This window comes from Gadus chalcogrammus, chromosome 2 (genome assembly GCF_026213295.1).
Source record: "Gadus chalcogrammus isolate NIFS_2021 chromosome 2, NIFS_Gcha_1.0, whole genome shotgun sequence".
Taxonomy (NCBI): domain Eukaryota; kingdom Metazoa; phylum Chordata; class Actinopteri; order Gadiformes; family Gadidae; genus Gadus; species Gadus chalcogrammus.
Window position 1 is genome coordinate 24214412 of NC_079413.1, and position 20240 is coordinate 24234651.

Genomic DNA, 20240 nt, shown 5'->3' on the forward strand with positions numbered 1-20240 from the left:
TATAATATAGTTATATTTTTTAATGCAGTGTTATAGAAAGGCTTGGCTTGTGATTTAAGAGTTATTCCCAGTATATGTAGTATAGTGACAGTTACAGGAAATTGGTATATGACACACTATGTTTGATATATGTATCTATTATTCATATTTTTCTAATCGCTTTGAAGGAATTACTTTCTTACCATAAAGAATCAATCAATCACAAAGTCAATGAAATGGTCTAATCAATAGGTGTCCTTCCTCCCTAGACCCCTCCCTCCCCAACGTCCAGGTGACCCGCCTCACCCTGTTGAGTGACCAGGCCCAGCAGCCAATCAGCATGGAGCTCACAGGTAGCACACCTCCTCACAATGCACCCAACCAGCTGGATCCAGCCCCTTTAGAACTCAAACACGGTGGTCCCAATCCCAGGGTTAGGGTTAGAGGAAGGGAGTACTTACTATTGAATGGCTGAGAAACAGCTGGTTGATGGGTCAGGGTTATGGTTTAAACAGCTGGTTGATGGGTCAGGGTTATGGTTTAAACAGCTGGTTGATGGGTTAGGGTTGAAACAGCTGGTTGATGGGATAGGGTTATGGTTTAAACAGCTGGTTGATGGGTCAGGGTTATGGTTTAAACAGCTGGTTGATGGGTTAGGGTTTAAACAGCTGGTTGATGGGTTATGGTTTAAACAGCTGGTTAATGGGTTAGGGTTTAAACAGCTGTTTGATGGGTTATGGTTGAAACAGCTGGTTGATGGGTCAGGGTTATGGTTGAAACAGCTGGTTGATGGGATAGGGTTATGGTTTAAACAGCTGGTTGATGGGTCAGGGTTATGGTTTAAACAGCTGGTTGATGGGTCAGGGTTATGGTTTAAACTGCTGGTTGATGGGTCAGGGTTATGGTTTAAACTGCTGGTTGATGGGTTAGGGTTTAAACTGCTGGTTGATGGGTTATGGTTTAAACAGCTGGTTGATGGGTTATGGTTTAAACAGCTGGTTGATGGGTTATGGTTTAAACAGCTGGTTGATGGGTTAGGGTTTTAAACAGCTGGTTGATGGGTTATGGTTTAAACAGCTGGTTGATGGGTTAGGGTTTAAACAGCTGGTTGATGGGTTATGGTTTAAACAGCTGGTTAATGGGTTAGGGTTTAAACAGCTGTTTGATGGGTTATGGTTTAAACAGCTGGTTGATGGGTTATGGTTTAAACAGCTGGTTGATGGGTTAGGGTTTAAACAGCTGGTTGATGGGTTATGGTTTAAACAGCTGGTTAATGGGTTAGGGTTTAAACAGCTGTTTGATGGGTTATGGTTTAAACAGCTGGTTGATGGGTTATGGTTTAAACAGCTGTTTGATGGGTTATGGTTTAAACAGCTGGTTGATGGGTTAGGGTTTAAACAGCTGGTTGATGGGTTATGGTTTAAACAGCTGGTTGATGGGTTATGGTTTAAACAGCTGGTTGATGGGTTAGGGTTTAAACAGCTGGTTGATGGGTTAGGGTTTAAACAGCTGTTTGATGGGTTATGGTTTAAACAGCTGGTTGATGGGTTAGGGTTTAAACAGCTGTTTGATGGGTTATGGTTTAAACAGCTGTTTGATGGATTATGGTTTAAACAGCTGGTTGATGGGTTATGGTTTAAACAGCTGTTTGATGGGTTATGGTTTAAACAGCTGGTTGATGGGTTATGGTTTAAACAGCTGGTTGATGGGTTAGGGTTGGGGTTGTAAGAGCTGGTTTTTTTTCGGAGACCTGTAAGGAGACCATTGCAGTAATCAAGCTTACTAGTGATGAAGGTATGTACACATTTTTGTAAGGGTTAGGGTTAGGCATCCCTTCTCCAAACCAAGTGTTAGAGAAACTGACCAATGGGAGATTGCCAGGCCGCCTTCAAACAGCCATAGCTCGAGGCAAACATCATACACGTTGCTCAAATAACGGCAATAATCATCAAATATTTAAACAGATTCATACAATTACTTTGCATCTTAACAAACGTACATAAGGAAAAGGAAGTTGATGATGAATGAAGTTGCTAGCCCTAACCGTATAAGGAAACACACAACTGCTTGAGTTTCCTACAGTGGTGTGAGGTAAGGCAGTGGCTGCTGCTTAGTAAGGTATGATGATGAAGCACCAATGCACCTAACCCTAAACATTAACCTAACTCTACCCCTAACATACTAACCCCAACCCTCCCTTTACCAAGATGAAGCAATAGAACTTTGTTCTTCGTTTCTACATGGCTACTTCTCATCGTGTTCGAAGAAATATTGTTTGTATTACATGTACATAATACCTACATTCTCATCTCATCTTAAAGAACTAACAACGATAAGTATTATTTACTGTATATTCAAGTACTATTCGCAGATGGTAGGATTTTAAAAGCAGGGCCCATTTAAAATGGAAATGAAACCATCAGCCCTCCCACCCTGAGAGCAGTGTAATGGTTCTGCCGGATCGGGTTGCGCTGAGATAGCCAGACGGCTCCAGCATGCAGCATGGAATGCATTTAGCATCCCTGGGCTAACGCATTACAGACCTCATTATACACAATGCACACCGCTAGCAGCATGCTGCTCTAGTCTCAATCTATACTTGATTACTGCATGTGTGGAAAGAGGGAAAGAGGACATCGGTAAGTAAAAGATAGTGACAGAGAATGCTGTGTACAACAAAAATAAGGGAAGTAAGCGATTGTTATCACGTTATTAGGTTCTTAGTACACCACTAAAATACGTAATAATTTGTTATAAATGCATGCAAGCATATCTCCTGACGCTTTTGACCTAAAGCCATGAAACCAACTAACTAACCCCACATGAGTCTACTCATGATGAACTCTTCGGCCTAATGAAATGAACGATTGAGCTGAGGCAACTTTGGGACGACATGGTCGCTAGATCCCGCAAATGGTCCAATCAACTTTAAAGAGAAAAAGTAATTTAATCAAGTTATTAAAATGTATTAAAATAAAGTATGTCATAATGGTCTGCATTAAGCTGCGGTCACACCAAACATGGGTTAGGGTCGTGGGTGAGGGTTAGCTAACCCTGAGGGTTAGCTACACTCACACTCACTCTGAGGGTTAGCTAACCCTAACCCTAACCCACAACCCTACAAGTGAAAGACCTAGTTCTCACGGATTTCATGTGATTCTAGATGAGCGAACAATTCACGTGTGGTGAGAACTTTTCCGGGAATTTCGCGTGATGCTAGGTCGTGAAAGGCAGTCCTTGTTCACTCCCTGAAGTCCAGAGCCATCCGCAACATGGAGGCGAAAGGGATTGTTGCCGTTTGTGGACTCCAGATGCTCGATAATACCTAGATAATATAATATACAAAGCCTTAACGACGGCGTCTCCAACGTCTCTGGTACTTCCACAAATAAAGATTCGTAGTGGAGGTTATCTCGGCCATGGTTGAGAAAATATTGGCGGAAAGAAATGTGGGCGTTCACAAGAGTGCCCCCCCTCATCCAATATTCTTTAGAATCCCTTCCCACACTCAGTTTGACGGGCGGTGCGTTCCACAGCAGCATGAGTAGCCTCTGAGTAGTGCCGGTCGCTCTACACCACTGGCCTGGCTCAACACCCTTATTCTGTAGGATGTGGCCAGCTGCCCAAAGCCTCTCCACGGCGAAGAGCAGAGTGTGTGGTCATTAACATATCGTTCTCCTGCGCACAGTCATTGTTTACTTTATGTTCTGCTGGGCAAGGCCTTCCTCAGCGTGACCCAGCAGTATTGCACTCAGTCTCACCCCCTCCTTTGATTTGGATCAACAATTTAGGATGAGGTATATGAAATGTAACTACAGGAAATGAGTGAAATATAGCAAGCGCGTATTTGTCCACAGAGCAGCTGCAGTAGATAGGAATGAGAGCTCTAAAGTGAGAGAGAGCGGAGAGGGCAGAAGAGACCAAAACAACGTCCTCTCAACTCGCTCACTCCTCCACCATTAAGGAGTGCAGCATGAAAACACCTGTGATGAAAGGAGGGATGGATAACAGGGTTAGGGTTGGGGTATCCCCAAACCCAAACAGGTTGCTCTGATTTGGAATGAGCCCATTGCCGTCTAAAAGTGTCTCACACACATGCAGGCGCAGCAGCCCACTCACAGCTGATGGATGGCAATGCAATATATAAACAATTGCACTAAAATAATAGCTTCATGTTTATTGCAAACAATTTGCATATTATCTTTTTCTATTTTGCGTGGTAATGCAATTTCAGTTTCCCAAATGACCTGAAGCCATTCCCATGGTTGCTTCCAACACCTGCCTTCAGAACGGGTTTGGAGGGCAGAGAATCAGGACCAACACAAAACATTATTTGAGGGGAGGGGAGAGAAGAGGGAAGGGAGAGAGTTGGGGAGGAGAGGGGAGGAGAGGGGAGGAGGGGAGGAGAGAGGAGGAGAGGGGAGGAGAGAGGAGGAGGGAGGAGAGAGGAGGAGAGGGGAGGAGAGAGGAGGAGAGGCAAGGGGAGGAGAGGGGAGGAGAGGGGAGGAGAGAGGAGGAGAGGGGAGGAGGGAGGAGGAGGGAGGAGAGGGGAGGAGAGGGGAGGAGAGAGGAGAGAGGAGGAGAGAGGAGGAGAGAGGAGGAGAGGGGAGGAGAGGGGAGGAGAGAGGAGGAGGGAGGAGAGGGGAGGAGAGGGGAGGAGAGAGGAGGGAGGAGGAGAGAGGAGGAGAGAGGAGGAGAGAGGAGGAGAGGGGAGGAGAGGGGAGGAGAGAGGAGGAGGGAGGAGAGGGGAGGAGAGGGGAGGAGAGAGGAGAGAGGAGGAGAGAGGAGGAGAGAGGAGGAGAGAGGAGAGGAGAGAGGCAAGGGGAGGAGGGAGGAGGAGAGAGGAGAGGAGAGAGGCAAGGGGAGGAGGGAGGAGGAGAGAGGAGGAGAGAGGCAAGGGGAGGAGGGAGGAGGAGAGAGGAGGAGAGAGGAGGAGAGAGGCAAGGGGAGGAGAGAGGAGGAGAGAGGAGGAGAGAGGAGAGGAGAGGAGAGGGGAGGAGAGGCAAGGGGAGGAGAGGGGTGGAGAGGGGAGGAGGAGGGAGGAGGAGAGAGGAGATGAGAGAGGCAAGGGGAGGAGGGAGGAGGAGAGAGGAGGAGAGAGGCAAGGGGAGGAGGGAGGAGGAGAGAGGAGGAGAGAGGAGGAGAGAGGCAAGGGGAGGAGAGAGAGGAGGAGAGAGGAGGAGAGAGGAGAGGAGAGGAGAGGGGAGGAGAGGCAAGGGGAGGAGAGGGGTGGAGAGGGGAGGAGGAGAGAGGAGGAGAGAGGAGATGAGAGAGGCAAGGGGAGGAGGGAGGAGGAGAGAGGAGGAGAGAGGCAAGGGGAGGAGAGGGGAGGAGAGAGGAGGAGAGAGGAGGAGAGAGGAGGGGAGGAGAGAGGAGGAGAGGGGAGGAGAGGGGAGGAGAGAGGAGGAGAGGGGAGGAGAGGGGAGGAGAGGGGAGGAGAGGGGAGGAGAGAGGGAGGAGGAGAGAGGAGGAGAGAGGCAAGGGGAGGAGAGGGGAGGAGAGAGGAGGAGAGATGAGGAGAGAGGAGGAGAGGGGAGGAGAGGGGAGGGGAGAGAAGAGGGAAGGGAGAGAGTTGGGGAGGAGAGAGGAGGAGAGGGGAGGAGAGGGTTGGGGAGGAGAGGGGAGGAGAGGGGAGGAGAGAGGAGGAGGGAGGAGAGGGGAGGAGAGGGGAGGAGAGAGGAGGAGAGAGGCAAGGGGAGGAGAGGGGAGGAGAGAGGAGGAGGGAGGAGAGGGGAGGGGAGAGAAGAGGGAAGGGAGAGAGTTGGGGAGGAGAGGGGAGGAGAGGGGAGGAGAGAGGCAAGGGGAGGAGAGGGGAGGAGAGAGGCAAGGGGAGGAGGGAGGAGAGAGGCAAGGGGAGGAGAGGGGAGGAGAGAGGCAAGGGGAGGAGGGAGGAGAGAGGCAAGGGGAGGAGAGGGGAGGAGAGGGGAGGAGAGAGGCAAGGGGAGGAGAGGGGAGGAGAGAGGCAAGGGGAGGAGGGAGGAGAGAGGCAAGGGGAGGAGAGGGGAGGAGAGAGGCAAGGGGAGGAGGGAGGAGAGAGGCAAGGGGAGGAGAGGGGAGGAGAGGGGAGGAGAGAGGCAAGGGGAGGAGGGAGGAGGAGAGGGGAGGAGGGAGGAGGAGGGAGGAGGAGAGAGGCAAGGGGAGGAGGGAGGAGGAGAGAGGCAAGGGGAGGAGGGAGGAGGTGGGCAGGGAGGAGCAGGAGAGGGAGGCATTGTGACCCCAGGATAACAGGGTCAGTTGTTAAAGAATGAATGAAAGACACAATCAACACCTATCTTCCCCCTTCCCCTCGTTTGATGCATAGTGTGCATTTTATTATTTTTGTTACTATAACGTATGTTTATTCAAACGTTCGGTATGGTCACTCAGAACATTTGTTTATTCATACGTTTGGTAGGTCACTGTCTCGCTCTGAACATTAGTGAAGCACTCTGCTGCTGTATCCCGATGTGGAGAAATGAGAGATGAGCCAATGAGCCTCTGACTGCTGCTGGCTGGATTAACCTCTGTTCTCATAGTCTCATGGACAGAACGACTCCAGAGCGCCTAGAAATGACTCTGCAAACGTCTATATATATATATATATATATATACATGCATTTAAACAGCATACTGTATCTATTTACGAATACTACTTTCTCATGAGGTAAAATAGCTAGACTAACAGACGATAGGCTTATGTTATCATGCTCATGCTAAAAATAAATAAGGGCCTTGGGCTCTGTAGTTGAGGTAATGATCCTCATGATGATGTCATTGTCCAGGAGAGGGTTGACACAGTGAGGTAATGATCCTCAGGATGATGTCATTGTCCAGGAGAGGGTAGACACAGTGAGGTAATGATCCTCATGATGATGTCATTGACCAGGAGAGGGTTGACACAGTGAGGTAATGATCCTCATGATGATGTCATTGTCCAGGAGAGGGTTGACACAGTGAGGTAATGATCATCATGATGATGTCATTGTCCAGGAGAGGGTTGACACAGTGAGGTTATGATCCTCATGATGATGTCATTGTCCAGGAGAGGGTTGACACAGTGAGGTAATGATCATCATGATGATGTCATTGTCCAGGAGAGGGTTGACACAGTGAGGTAATGATCCTCATGATGATGTCATTGTCCAGGAGAGGGTTGACACAGTGAGGTAATGATCCTCATGATGATGTCATTGACCAGGAGAGGGTTGACACAGTGAGGTAATGATCCTCATGATGATGTCATTGTCCAGGAGAGGGTTGACACAGTGAGGTAATAATCCTCATGATGATGTCATTGTCCAGGAGAGGGTTGACAGAGTGAGGTAATGATCCTCATGATGATGTCATTGTCCAGGAGAGGGTTGACACAGTGAGGTAATGATCCTCATGATGATGTCATTGTCCAGGAGAGGGTTGACAAAGTGAGGTAATGATCCTCATGATGATGTCATTGTCAAGGAGAGGGTTGACACAGTGAGGTAATGATCCTCATGATGATGTCATTGTCCAGGAGAGGGTTGACACAGTGAGGTTATGATCCTCATGATGATGTCATTGTCCAGGAGAGGGTTGACACAGTGAGGTAATGATCCTCATGATGATGTCATTGTCCAGGAGAGGGTTGACACAGTGAGGTAATGATCCTCATGATGATGTCATTTTCCAGGAGAGGGTTGACACAGTGAGGTAATGATCCTCATGATGATGTCATTGTCCAGGAGAGGGTTGACACAGTGAGGTAATGATCCTCATGATGATGTCATTGTCCAGGAGAGGGTTGACACAGTGAGGTAATAATCCTCATGATGATGTCATTGTCCAGGAGAGGGTTGACAGAGTGAGGTAATGATCCTCATGATGATGTCATTGTCCAGGAGAGGGTTGACACAGTGAGGTAATGATCCTCATGATGATGTCATTGTCCAGGAGAGGGTTGACACAGTGAGGTAATGATCCTCATGATGATTTCATTGTCCAGGAGACTTGGAGACCCAGCAGAAGCAATGCTTCACCCTGAAGGAGGGAGTGGAGTACAGGGTGAAGATACACTTCAAGGTACCTGTCTGTCTGTCTGTCTGTCTGTCTGTCTGTCTGTCTGTCTGTCTGTCTGTCTGTCTGTCTGTCTGTCTGTCTGTCTGTCTGTCTGTCTGTCTGTCTGCCGCCTGTCTGTCTCTTTGTCTGCCTGTCTCTTTGTCTGTCTGTCTGTCTGTCCCTCTGTCTGTCTAAAAGACGGTCTTGTCCCAGTGTCCCACATGTTAAACAATAGAGGAATAATAATCCTAGCATCCTGTTTCCCAAGGCTATACATAGAGAGAGAGGGTTTTCTCATGGTAAGGTCCAGAGAAATACTGGATGAAGAATGGAGGTATACAGGAAAATCAATAGTATTGGCTTTCTGATGAGGATATTTATCCTTTAGTCTCATAGCAGTCATTCGATGTGGCCAAAATGGTGGCTTGATATAAATAAATAACTGTTGTCCGTATACTTGAAGACCTAAAACAACATTTACAAGTTAATTAACGTGAAATAAATGGCAACATGAATCATTTGTTGAATATCCTAGTGATACTGATCACATTTCATGGACATTTTTGCTATGACAACAGTAACGTGCTTTCTGTATTCTGCGTGCAGCACAGACCTTTCTAGGAGTTAACAGTGACTACACTTTTCTTTTCTTTTTTACATGAATTTGAATTTGTTTAGGATAACAAGCATGTTTGAGGGATTCTTTAATATTATAGATTTTATGCAAACTGTGCAAAAGGAGGTTAGGAGGCAAAATGACACAATTAGTCGAATTCATTGACTCAATTTTAGTGTGAATGAAATAAATTAGCATTTTGAATAACTGCTGGTATTCGGTGGAAAGGTCACTGTGTCAGTGCGTGTGTGTGCGTGTGTGTTTGTTGTAAGTTATCCTTCGAACACACACAGACACACACTCAGTCAATGTATTAAACTGTACTGTGACGCCTCCTTCTGGTGGGACAATGGTACTGCATTAAGTTGATTCAGCTATATGTGTTTGTGTGTATATTAGTGTGTGTGTGTGTGTGTGTGTGTGTGTGTGTGTGTGTGTGTGTGTGTGTGTGTGTGTGTGTGTGTGTGTGTGTGTGTGTGTGTGTGTGTGTGTGTGTGTGTGTGTGTGTGTGTGTGTGTGTGGGTTTATTTGTGTGTGTGTGTGGGGTGGGGGGGGGGGGAGGGAGGGAATAGTATACATATGTATTTGTGTGTGTAAACTCAAAAATGACTATGTTGGAATCATCTCTGATAATCGAAGTGGGAGGGATATTCTTGGAATAAACATCTTGAAACATCTAGAAGAACATAATTTGTAGACATGATCACTGAACATATTTTGTGTTCCCCAGGTGAACAGAGACATTGTGGCTGGCCTGAAGTATGTCTATGTGACATACAGGAAAGGAGTGAGGGGTAAGTTCACTGTTTAATAGGAGGGTACTAATACTATTAGTTGCTAGTTATCACAGGTTTTCTCAATTTCAATTCTGGGTAATAAAATACCTTGAACTGGAAGTTCTAGAGATGAATTGTATCGTATTATGTAAGGCAAAAATACTGGCCCAAAGGGTAGCGCTATGCCGCAGCGTCCAGCTCACTCTGTAGGTGCAGTCTATGTTTTTCATAGCTGGTGTGTGGTGAGCGTTCTGGGGCAGATTGCCTGCCGTGCATCGCCCAAGTGGGTGCTACACACTGGTGGTGGTTAGTGAGGTCCCCCCCTTCACTGTAAAGCACTTTGGGGACTTTAAAAGCGCTATATAAATTCAATGATTATTAATGGTCATTATCAACGTTTGAATCAGACTTCAAATTGAGATTTAAAAGTGGATTTGATTTAAAAGGGTGGTGAGGTTGTAGGCCTAGTTTAAATTTTGCTTTGTCGAAGCACGTTGGAACAGTTGGCAATACTTGTCTTGAAATTGTAGCGAGGAGGCGGACCGTGCTGGTGTTGCATACCATTATTGGGAACGGCAGTTACCGTTCCACCTTGAACGGCAGTTACCGTTTCAGAACGGCAGTTACTGTTCCAGAACGGCAGTTACCGTTCCAGAACGGCAGTTACCGTTTCAGAACGGCAGTTACCGTTTCAGAACGGCAGTTACCGTTTCAGAACGGCAGTTACCGTTTCAGAACGGCAGTTACCGTTCCAGAACGGCAGTTACCGTTTCAGAACGGCAGTTACTGTTCCAGAACGGCAGTTACCGTTCCTGAACGGCATACGCCATGGTATGTCAGTGGTCGCGGTGGCACATGCCACAGGCCAATAAACGATCTCGGCCCTACTGGACAGTTGTCTGAGAGATGTAAACAACACATCCCACTCTGGAGGCAGTGTTGCTACATTCCATCTGGATGAAAAACAGATACGTTATAAGTTAATAGATAAGTTATAAGTTGATAAGTTATCGTCCAGAATGAATCCCTCACAGAATCGTTGTCAAATCTCTTGCTTAGCTCAGACCCTGCTTCATTATTAAGCATGTAAACTGCACACCACAGTCACTACGTCTCACAGAGATTGTGAAAATGCAGGATGATATCAAGCCCGATCCGAACAGGTTTGATACATGGTTGTGTGTGTGGTTTGATACATGGTTGTGTGTGATACATGGTTGTGTGTGGTTTGATACATGGTTGTGTGTGTGGTTTGATACATGGTTGTGTGTGTGGTTTGATACATGGTTGTGTGTGTGGTTTGATACATGGTTGTGTGTGTGGTTTGATACATGGTTGTGTGTGTGGTTCGATACATGGTTGTGTGTGGTTTGATACATTGTTGTGTGTGTGGTTTCAGTGAACAGGTCGGTGTTCATGGTCGGCAGCTACCCTCCCCAGGCTGAGGAACACGAGTTCATCAGCCCTGTAGAAGAAGCGCCCAAAGGCATGATGGTCCGTGGCAGCTACCACATCAAGTCTCACTTCACAGATGATGACAAGACGGACCACCAGTCCTGGGAGTGGAACCTGAACATCAAGAAGGACTGGAGCGGCTAGCCTCAACCTCTGTCTCTAATTCTTCATCATGCTCTTGGTTTATGCTTCCTGTTGGACCAGATCGGTTGAGGTCTGTGACTAATGTAAGGTGGATTATTTGTTTAATTCATGAATAAAAGAGAAAACATCAACATATATTGAGCTTAACAACCACGCTATCTCCTCACATGTAACACAGCCTGCAGTTCTTTCATTGTTAGCGTTTCTAAATCCTCTTTTCCTTTGACCCTCCCTAGTCAGACCTGTGCATTGCAGTCCTAGGCCGCGGTGGAGGATGGCGGACCTATTCTCTCAGGCGTGTGGTAAACCTGACTTCCATAAAGAGTCGTGCTACTCATGTTATTTTGGAATTTGCTGCTCTTTAAAGTTCATATGAAGTAATACATTGTAATACAGGGTCTGAAACATGGTTTTAAGTGGGTAAGCTACATTTATTGAATGGCTCCAATGACACTGCTAATGTGGACGGATTTAATATTTAGTCACTAATGTAGTCCTAATATGTAACAAAAATAGATTTGCAGACTCCTCTTCCTCACTATTGTTGCTTCCTGCCCCTCCCTTATGTTTTCTGTCAGGCTGGCAACACATATTAACTCTAAACAAATATAAGCAACTAACTAGGAAACCTACCTAACAGGATTGGGGGCGACGGGGTTGTTAGGGTGGAGCAGAGGGGCGTCACATCCACGTTGTTAGAACCTTAAGCAGAGAGAAGACATCCACTGAGATGTAGTACATTTTCCCCCCCTCATCCTGCATTATGAGGAGCACATTGGTTTATGCAATACAAAATAACTATCTACCTGCTGTCTAACTTTGTTGAACTTAGGTTAGGTTTGGAAGCCCATGGTTCAGTCATGACTCTACAGTCAGCCCTACTGCCCAGTAGTCTGATTCATAAAATATTCATGTTTTGTTGCATCATTTTCTTACCATAGATTTAACAAAGCAGTTCAATTTGTATGATCAAATCATGATGATTTCAAAAACATGATGATTTTTTTTCATACAGTGAATTTACAATGATAAAAGGTAAAATGAAAGGGCATTCAATATCATCAACCATAAACACGTCATTGTCCCCAAATGTCATGTTCGTGTTATATGCTGACGAAAGAGTTGCATGGATGTAATTTTTCCTCAGTTGAAAAGAGCATAACATTATAAGAAAGAACCCTGCTAAGTTCAACAGGTATTTCAAAGACCAATGAATATAATGACACATGTATTGAGTTAAGTAAGGTATAAGTGAATATGGTAGATGGTTCATGATGCTTTAGTCCAACAACTTTTAAAATATAGAGAATAAATAGGGTGTACAAATAATATTGTAATTTTCACTGATTATGATATTGAGCACTGAAATGCAATTAAGATGGCTGACGCTCTAGGAATAATAATTGTTGGTTTGTTGGATGTTGCATGATATATCAAGAGTTTCTTCATTTTTTCTTACAACTTTCCTAAAATAAAAGTACAATTTGTTGTGTTTTAAAATGATTGAAAAAGAAGAATAAATATGAACACAAATGAATGTATCCAAAGTATCTGTAGGGTTTATATATAGCAGAGTGGTGGACATAAAGAAGAAAACATCGAAGCTGTCTGACCGTAGGACTCCCTGCCTGTTAAAATGCGCTGCGTTTAAAAATGTGTTAAATCGAGTCAAGTATCATGTTTCTTTTAATAAAGATTTGAATGACCAAATGGTAACTTGTTTCAGCACCCTCGACCTGTGGGTGGGATCGGGGTTACATAACCCTAACCCATTTGGTTGTCTTCTGAGGGTCAGGAGGGGAAGGGTTAAGGTTAGGGTTACATAACCCTAACCCATTAGGGGGTCTGTCTTAGTGTCAGGAGGGGAAGGGTTAAGGTTAGGGTTACATAACCCTAACCCATTAGGGGGTCTGTCTTAGTGTCAGGAGGGGAAGGGTTAGGGTTTCAATAACCATAACCATAACCATAACCCATTAGGTGGACTTCTGAGTGTCAGAGTTAGGGGGAAACATGTGGATTATTTTTCATCCGATCAAATAAATATTGTGTGAATTTAAACTTTTCTCACCATGAACCTTTCTTACATGACAGTCAGTTGATGGCAGATCTACATCCTTTTGTTAATAGCCTAGTTGATGTTTATACATTACATATTGTAAATCTTTTACTGTAGTGGTAAATATTAAATCTATTCAAAAACTGCGGACACACACAATATAACATATGTTTACCTGCTAAATATTTCAGATTATACAGCAACACAATACATTTGTTTATCATTTCAATGTTTTACAATAATAACATTTTATAATTACATTTTGTGAATGTGTTTTTGTTGCACAAAAATATTAGTTTTTAAACAATTCTCCTTGCCGTATCGAGTATATGATTCAAAGCTTAGAAACGCAGACTTCTGAAAAATCCAAACACTGTGTAAATATCGTTATCACCTTCTCAGACCAAGTGGTCCCGTTCCCATGCGTATCAGCTAGCATGGGAATATAGAGCCTGTTTTTCTTAGGAAAGTCAACATTTTAATTATGTTACACAGTTTGGATATGTGGGTATTTGCAAATCATGTAGTGATTCATTTTAGTTACGAAACACAAATTTGACTAATACGACTTTCGGCTGATCACTTCATTATTTTGAATGATTTTTCACTTTGAAGACCATGAAAATAACCCAGTTCAATTGATGCTAAGATTAGTATCTGTAGGACTTTCAAGGCCTCCCCCCGTACCTCACTTCACCCCTTACCTCAGCTGTCCCCAACATCCACACACTCCCCCCACGGCTACTCTGCCAACTGTACCTGCTGAATTAAAGACGGCATGGAGGACAACATCAGCCCAGTGCTCGCTACCCCTGGGATACTGTCAACATAAGGACACATAATGATTTGCTAGCAATAAGCCACACCCTTGACTGACAGGAAGACTAATATTCTGGGCCGTTCGCTCACCATTGCTTTGCTTTCTTCCAGGAATAATCCGGCAGGTTAGTTGGGCAGTTTAAAATTTGGACAAAATTACACGATCAGCTTTGAATTTTGGTATCTTTGGTTGATTTGCATCTCCTATTTTACCATAATCTATTTTTTGTTTTATTGAGCTACTTTTCCGATACATCAGAATACAGATCTTGTAATTATTTTTAAATGCATTAAATAATAAATATTTCAGTGAAAAATTAATAAGATCTATTATGTAAATGAAATAACGAGATGCAATGAGTAAATAAGTATTTATTATTGAAAGGTTTAGAATATCATGTTGAAAAATATATTTCATGCAAAATATTTGATAATTTGACCAACTATTGTCGAAGCAGTAGCCATTCCGAGCATATACACAGCATAGTGCTGCTTACATAACCGGGCTATCACAGGTATGGCCACAACCTGATAGCTTGAAATGTTACCGCAGGCAAATTTATTTTGTAATGATTGACCTGAATTAGCATAAATATGACCTATACAACCTATTAGTATGATTATGTACAGGTGTCATGAATGCCAGGCTCCAATACAGTATGGTGAAGCGCTGCCCCTGGCCACAAGTACAGACACAGCCCCTAACAATACGGCCAGCTAACCTCAGCAGGCAGTAGCAAACCAAACAGCTATTGGAAGCACAGCAACGTAATGCCAACGGCAGCAGCTGGGAGAGAAAACTCCCCTTGGCTCTTTATCTGTTGATTTTGCATTTTTGGAGTACATTCTCCAAAGAAGAAGGGATCCATATTAGCCCCAGTGCGACTGCATTCTCTTACCCCGCTGACTCCCCCTCTTACCCTCCCCTCTCAGTGTGATCTATACCGTCACTCCTCTCTCAGGATGCGTGCGCTCTTCACCGGGGGTCTGCTCTGGGCCCTGCTGCAGATCGGGACCTCGCTCTTTCTGGGGGCCTTCAACATCAAATCCTTTGGGGACAAAAAGGCGTCCAACTCCACCCTGATGGACATCATAAGCACAGTACACTAACTACTATTTAGTATAACTAACTACGAACTACAATAACTACTATTTAATAGAACTAACTACTATTTAGTATAACTAACTACGAACTACAATAACTACTATTTAGTATAACTAACTACGAACTACACTAACTACTATTTAATAGAACTAACTACTATTTAGTTTAACTAACTACTATAACTACTATTTAATAGAACTAACTACACTAACGATTATTTAAGAGAACTAACTACACTAACTACTATTTAGTATAACTAACTACACTAACTACTATTTAGTATAACTAACTACGAACTACACTAACTACTATTTAGTATAACTAACTACGAACTACAATAACTACTATTCAATAGAACTAAATACTATTTAGTTTAACTAACTACTATAACTACTATTTAATAGAACTAACTACACTAACGACTATTTAAGAGAACTAACTACACTAACTACTATTTAGTATAACTAACTACACTAACTACTATTTAATATAAATAATTACACTAACTACTATTTAGTATAACTAACTACTAACTACACAAACTACTATTTAATATAACTAACTACACTAACTACTATTTAGTTTCACTAACTACTAACTACACTAACTACTATTTAATATAACTAACTACACTAACTACTATTTAGTATAACTAACTACGAACTACACTAACTACTATTTAGTATAACTAACTACGAACTACAATAACTACTATTTAATAGAACTAACTACTATTTAGTTTAACTAACTACTATAACTACTATTTAATAGAACTAACTACACTAACGACTATTTAAGAGAACTAACTACATTAACTACTTTTTAGTATAACTAACTACACTAACTACTATTTAATATAAATAATTACACTAACTACTATTTAGTATAACTAACTACTAACTACACAAACTACTATTTAATATAACTAACTACACTAACTACTATTTAGTTTCACTAACTACACTAACTACTATTTAATATAACTAACTACACTAACTACTATTTAGTTTAACTAACTACTAACTACACTAACTACTATTTAGTATAACTAACTACTAACTACACTAACTACTATTTAGTATAACTTACTATCAAAAATAACTATTACTTAGTATAACTAACTATAACTAACTACACTAACTTCTATTTAGTACTACTATAGTAGTACCATACTATACTAAAACTAACTGTACTTAATACTAACTATTACTGTCTTTGTGGATGTTGCATAAAATAAATGATCTTCTTTCCTTCATTCTTTTTCTACCAGTGTGAATAAGAAATAGGTTAAACCCCCTTAAACCACAGTTACAAACAATGATTAGATATTGCTTGCATCATAAACATTATTGTTTTTTTATTCAACAACGACAATGCACATGTTGCATATGACATGTACATGTACCAGATTTAGTTATACAAACTATTTTTCCTGTGTAGTCCCTGAATGGGGTTGGTAATGTTGGAGCGTAGGTTGGTTAACAGGCAGATGTGACCCGTTATTGAAACATAGTGCACACTTTGGATGTTGTTGACCAATAAGGGTCAAGTATTTTCAAATTATTTATGAATAATTCCTTCTATACTCGTTCCATCCCACTGGTTTAAGTCTGAGCTATGTGACTGTATACCACTTTAGAGTCCAGCTTGATATTAACATACCTTTCCCTTCTTATTAATTGCTCTTAGATTGTCCATCGCTATGACATCCTTCTCATCCAGGAAGTCAGAGACAGTGATCTGTCTGCGACCAAACTCCTCATGGATCACGTGAACCAGTAATGGAAACTCATTCATCTTTTCTTTCAGATACAAAAGCATATGCCTCTATGTTGTCTCTTAAGGTGAAATGTGCTTGACTGTGTGCTGACTGTGTGTAACCAGGGGGCCAGGCCAGTACAGCTACATAGTGAGTGAACCTTTGGGTCGCAGCACGTACAAGGAGAGATACCTTTTCCTCTACAGGTAGGACTACATCTTATCATGTTCTATTAATAGGCCTTGATTATCATGCAGTTAGGTTGAATATTCTGACATTGATCCAATGCTAATGTGTGTTATTTCCAGGGAGGATACTGTCTCCGTAGTGAAGAACTACACATACGATGATGGCTGCGAGCCATGTGGTACAGACATCTTCAATAGAGAACCTTTTGTTGTCATGTTCTCTTCCAGAAACAGCGGTATGTCATGGATTATTGCGGGACTTGAGTACTTGGGACTTGCTTGACTAACATTGATAAGATTCAACTTTCATTTGGTATTAATGGCTTGACACTTGACTTAGATTTGAAACAGATGACTTGAATATATTCTCATCTTTCAAGATATGAATAAGTTACATTTTGTTTTTTAAACATGATTGGTTAATTTCTTACTCTTTAAACAAAGCACATATCTGCAAGTAACACTCAAAATTGGTCGAACACCGAACACTTTTCTTTCCACTTAAAGCCCTGGAGCTGTTATCATTTCAGAGCGCTGCTTGCTATTGTTCTCAATAGTTAGAATTGTTATTGATTGCCACTATCGTCAAATATCTGTATGATTTATCAATTGTGAGCGCGCAGCTGCAGTTTTCGTTAATGTTGACTATAAACTCATCCTTTCATGATTACTTGGTTTAATACTTTTGACTTGTTTGTGACTTGCACATGTGAGGTACTCCCACCTCTGGCAAAATTACATTTTGTTGACTGGATTAACACTCAAGTGGCTTCTAGTCCTGATTGCAGATTGTGTTTTGTGTGAGCAGGTGGGAGCTTTGTCCTGATCCCTCAGCACACCTCACCCGACTGGGCCATCAAAGAGGTGGACGCCCTCTACGATGTGGTGAACGATGTCCGCACTCGATGGCACACTGACGTATGTACTACTCGTCGTAGGCTACACCATGCACCAATTGCAAACTTTTTAAGAATCCCTGAAGCCCTCCACCCAAAGATACGTTCAAAATCACCATCCTTAAAAAATGAAAGTTAAGATAGCCAATGAACGGATTCAATCTATGAACTCTCAATGGGCAAACAATATCTAGTATCTTAGTAGCCGTGTTCAATCCACTTATTTGTATCGGAATGTATTGATTGTTGATTGTTGGCTTTCACGTTTATAAACTGGTTGGCAGAGACATAGGAATTCGAAATGATGCTATTATTTTACTAATAGTGACAAACTGGCATAGATTACTCGGTTGATTGTCCCCATGTTGAAGTCATATTATCACGTTTACAAGAAAAAAAAGGAGAACAATTGCGAATGAATTCCCACAAGCCAATCAACAACAGAGAAAATGGCCCCTATGTAATTGTTACCCGCATCGTGGTTGGTTTAGGTGGAAGTAACTCCGCCCAGTTTCTGAACGCAGATTTTGAAGTGAATCTGAAGATAAATTCTGGATGATTATCAGGCTAGGAAAAGTGCAAAAGAGCCCGATTTCCAAATAACAACCAAATCAAAATCAACCCAAAATTATTAAAATTATAATACTGTGCGTGATTGACAGGCAACACTGTGTACATGATTGACAGGGTTAGGGTTAGGTTTAGAAAGAAAATAAATAAGCGTGAAATAAGCATGTGATGTCTAAAATCCTTCATCTGGCTACACAGAGGCAGGAGAATTCAACTGTAAAAACATATTCGCAAACATGTAACTCTCAAACCTTACCTACATCACCTTTATTGATCTACCCTGTAGGATATCCTGCTCCTGGGCGACTTCAATGCAGGCTGCAGCTACGTTACGGGCAAAGACTGGGAGACGATTCGCCTTTTCACCGATAAGAGCTTCCAGTGGCTCATCTCAAATGATGTGGACACCACCGTGTCTCAGAGCAACTGCCCCTATGACAGGTACTTAACACCCACAGACACTCAAGGTGAGAGGACATTATGATCATTGACAGTGCTATTGTTAAAATTGATTCCTGTAAAGCATTGAAATCAACAATACACTTTATGCATGGACACAACTAGCTATTGATACTTTATAAAAGTATCAACAAAAGAAGTAAAAGATTTTCTTGCAATAGTGGAGACACACCAATAATAATTGGCTCTTCAAGTGCAAGTAGCTCAAACCTAGGAAAAAACGTTGCCATGTTGTTCCTCTTTAGGATTGTGGCCACAGCGGACATGCTGAAAAGAGTGGTTCTCGGTAGTGCTGCGGTCTATAACTATATGGTGGACCTCCACCTCAGCCACAGCCTGGTGAGATTTCCCTCACTGTCTTTATAACCAAGGCAGCAGGTATGCCATCGATCAGGGGTGAGTCAGAGTTCCACCTCTACTCCCCCTACCTCCATACCTTCTTAAACGAAAAGCTATGAGCGAGTTGTAGCAATCGAATCGCAAATCAGCAGGAGGGGCCACCACGGTAATGTTCGCGGTGCAGCATAGCTGATTGTCACCAAGGTTCCTCCCGGTTTGTGATGGAGATACCGCAATGTCGTCGACCGTGACCGTGTGCTGGCAGTCTTGCGCTGGCAAGAGGAGGAGTAGAGGAATGGTCGATAGTCAGTGTAGCAATGATAGGAGAAACCATGTGACCATTTGAGCCGATGGATCTAGGGAGAATAGAAGGTGTCCCAGTACAGAGCCTTGAGGGACACCAGTGACGAGAATGCAGGGTTTGACAAGGAGCCATTCCATGTGAGCTGATCGGTGCGAATCGTCAGGTAAGATGCGGACCAGGATAGTGCAGAGTAAGCGACCTGAGTTCGGCAGGAGTGGCGAGAAGGATCTGGTGGTTCAGGGTGTCGAAGGCCGCTGAAAGGTTGAGGCGAATTAGAACCGACGAGGCTCTGGCGGCACGGAGCTACCCTATCACCGCAAGGAAGGCGGTGACGTCTCAGTTGAGTTTGCAGTGTTATGCCTGACTGGTAAGGGTCAAGCAGGTTGGTTTGTGAGAGATAGGAGGGCCGTTGTTCCAGAGTTTTAGAAAGGAATGAAACAAGGGATTGGTGTCTTAAAGAACGGCTTGATTCTAGCAGTCTTGAAGGACGCTGGAATAAGGCCTAAAGTGGGGAGGAGTTGATGAGGGTGGTGAGGAATGGAAGAATGTCACTCGAGACGGCTTGGAGAAGGGAGGAGGGATCAGGTCAAGAGGGCAGGAACATAGTTAGACGTAACTATTCAGTTTCAGGTTCTTCCATGTTCCGGCGGGTGGTGGAAGCGTTAAGAGTATGGAGGAGGGAGGGGGAGAACTTCAAGGGGAGAGAGAAAGCAAGAAAAAATGACTGTGATGTAAACGAAGCAGGGTTATGGAGAGAGCTGAGGT

The 20240-nt window shown here is 43.2% G+C and overlaps 2 protein-coding genes across 4 annotated transcripts in view; both read left to right on the forward strand.

Moving 5' to 3' along the window:
• The window catches only part of arhgdig (Rho GDP dissociation inhibitor (GDI) gamma), a 17732-nt gene extending 4752 nt beyond the window's left edge, over nucleotides 1–12980 (forward strand). Inside the window, exons 3-7 of one of the 3 annotated variants that reach the window (XR_008903881.1) lie at nucleotides 249–332; nucleotides 7937–8013; nucleotides 9336–9399; nucleotides 10781–11063; nucleotides 11217–12980. Coding sequence is in view for 1 of the 3 variants with exons in the window: in XM_056605742.1 (XP_056461717.1) it covers nucleotides 249–332; nucleotides 7937–8013; nucleotides 9336–9399; nucleotides 10781–10980 (425 nt within the window). In the remaining 2 variants the exon portion in view is untranslated. Of the gene's footprint in view, nucleotides 1–248; nucleotides 333–7936; nucleotides 8014–9335; nucleotides 9400–10780 lie in introns of all 3 variants that reach the window. The other 2 variants (XR_008903882.1, XM_056605742.1) reach the window with 2 other exon arrangements.
• An 845-nt stretch (nucleotides 12981–13825) lies between these two features.
• Nucleotides 13826–19934, forward strand: dnase1 (deoxyribonuclease I). The gene is made up of 8 exons (XM_056605729.1): nucleotides 13826–13980; nucleotides 14818–14956; nucleotides 16650–16738; nucleotides 16845–16925; nucleotides 17028–17143; nucleotides 17716–17825; nucleotides 18660–18814; nucleotides 19078–19934. Exons 2-8 carry the CDS (start codon nucleotides 14819–14821, stop codon nucleotides 19196–19198), a joined length of 810 nt encoding a protein of 269 aa, XP_056461704.1. The 5' UTR covers nucleotides 13826–13980; nucleotide 14818; the 3' UTR covers nucleotides 19199–19934.
• Nucleotides 19935–20240: the final 306 nt, after the last annotated feature.

What these genes read in the sequence shown, in the direction of transcription:
- dnase1 (XM_056605729.1), top strand. Translation starts at nt 14,819, where the DNA reads ATGCGTGCGCTCTTCACCGGGGGTCTGCTCTGGGCCCTGCTGCAGATC. An exon ending in AGATACCTTTTCCTCTACAG is followed by an intron (nt 16,926 to 17,027) that starts GTAGGACTACAT and finishes TGTTATTTCCAG; the next exon opens with GGAGGATACTGTCTCCGTAG. An exon ending in GTTCTCTTCCAGAAACAGCG is followed by an intron (nt 17,144 to 17,715) that starts GTATGTCATGGA and finishes TTGTGTGAGCAG; the next exon opens with GTGGGAGCTTTGTCCTGATC.